This window comes from Schistocerca serialis, chromosome 2 (assembly GCF_023864345.2).
Source record: "Schistocerca serialis cubense isolate TAMUIC-IGC-003099 chromosome 2, iqSchSeri2.2, whole genome shotgun sequence".
Lineage (NCBI taxonomy): Eukaryota > Metazoa > Arthropoda > Insecta > Orthoptera > Acrididae > Schistocerca > Schistocerca serialis.
In genome coordinates, this window is record NC_064639.1 from 589,225,918 (window position 1) to 589,227,576 (window position 1,659).

Below are 1,659 nucleotides of genomic sequence, written 5' to 3' on the forward strand. Positions count from 1 at the left end.
AGTAGAGTTAATAACTTCTTGTAAACGTAGTGTACAGTGATGCAAAAGGCAAAATTCTTGATAGACCATTGTTATGCTGCCTAAGACAGTGAAAGAACCATTGGTGGCGTCGTTTATAGCTAATTGGAAATCAGGATTATCCGGCACGAAAATGAATCGTCGACAATATCCAACGGCAGTTGTTGATCTCTCTGGCAAGAACAACGATGCTGCACTGTTGATCATCACGAGACCACTCTATTCGCTGTGGGGAATTCTTGGTCTTATGCCCATGAACTGCAAAGCTTTAGAGTTACTGTCATTTTTATGGTTTCTGATCGCGCTTTGCTTTATGCTGTGTAGCATATACATTGCATCAGTCCAGTTTCAGATCCTCCCGCGTGTCATCGTCATATTGAGTATGGGTGTCAGGTTGATGCAGTGGTCAGAGTACATCGTTCTCTTCGGAAGATCAGCATATGGTAAACTGGGGCACATCAGGATATATCTTCATAGACTAAAATATGTCGACCAATGTCTCCAGCTTGAGAACAGAGATAGAGGAAAGGCTATTGGTGGAATACTTGTGAGCATGGTGAGTACACTTGTTATTTTAACTGCGACAGTTATCAAAGTGTATGACAATATTACAGAGCAAGATCGTGTTTTGTGGTACATGACTTACCTCATCTACACTGTCATTTGCACACTTGTCTCTCCACACTTTACGTTGTTGGTGATGGAACTACTATTGCGCTACAGAGAATTGAATAGGCAGCTCGTCTTGACAATTTGTCCAAATACTGGAACAGATGGGAGTGCAAATGACTGCCTTACAGACATCCTCCTCTACGAACCTGAGCTGTCTCAGAGATCACGAGATGCTAACATAAACGACCTCCGCGCAGCGTACGCTGTTCTCCACCGTGCGGCAGAAACGCTACAGCAACATTACGGTCCTGCTGCGACGTCAATGGTGGCCGGTGCTTTCTTCGGCGTCATCAACAGCTCGTACGAAATAATTGCACTGCTGGTAGAGGACGTCGGTATAAACACGGGTGTCCTGAGTCATTCCCTGCTCGGCTCTTCCCTGTGGCTGGCCTATCACGGAGTGAAGCTGGTGGCGGTGTCCATGTGCTGCGCCGCCGCGTGCGACGAGGAACGCCGGACGGGAGTCCTGCTGCACAGGGCGGCAACGGCGTTCGCTCTGTGTGGGACGCCGCTACCAGAAGCAGAGGCATTCCTGCATGAGGTTCGGAGGGGGCCACCTCTGAGCTTCACCGCTGGTGGCTTCTTCCACATCCGCAGGAGTTTGGTCATCTCCACCTTGGCAACCGTCATCACCCACATAGTCATCCTGACACAGTTTGGCATCGAGCCATAGAGGGCGTAATGTTGGGCCGTTGTTCTTTTGAGAGACAAAGAAGGAAAAAATCTCTCTTTGGATGTTGGTCCATTTCAACTTCTGACTACAGAAAGAGTTTCCCTCATAGTTTGCGCTTGTTAAGCAATGAATCGTCTTGTATCTAACGCACATCTCTTAATGCATTAATAAGGAAACCAATTCAGTAATCATGTACTTGGCCTATGCCTGCTAGGAGAGATCTTATATTCTGTAGTGTAGCTTGTTAGTGTGTTGGCTAAACTGTAGTTCTGGAAAAGTCCAGTTGTACTGATATA

General features: G+C 46.9%; 1 protein-coding gene across 1 annotated transcript; it reads left to right on the forward strand.

The window, feature by feature from the left end:
* Positions 1 to 400: 400 nt before the first annotated feature.
* Positions 401 to 1,363, forward strand: LOC126456259 (putative gustatory receptor 2a). The gene has a single exon (XM_050092010.1). It carries the CDS (start codon positions 401 to 403, stop codon positions 1,361 to 1,363), a length of 963 nt encoding a protein of 320 aa, XP_049947967.1.
* Positions 1,364 to 1,659: the final 296 nt, after the last annotated feature.

Excerpts from the sequence above, each read along its gene's own strand:
- LOC126456259 (XM_050092010.1), top strand. The coding sequence starts at position 401 with ATGGGTGTCAGGTTGATGCAGTGGTCAGAGTACATCGTTCTCTTCGGA.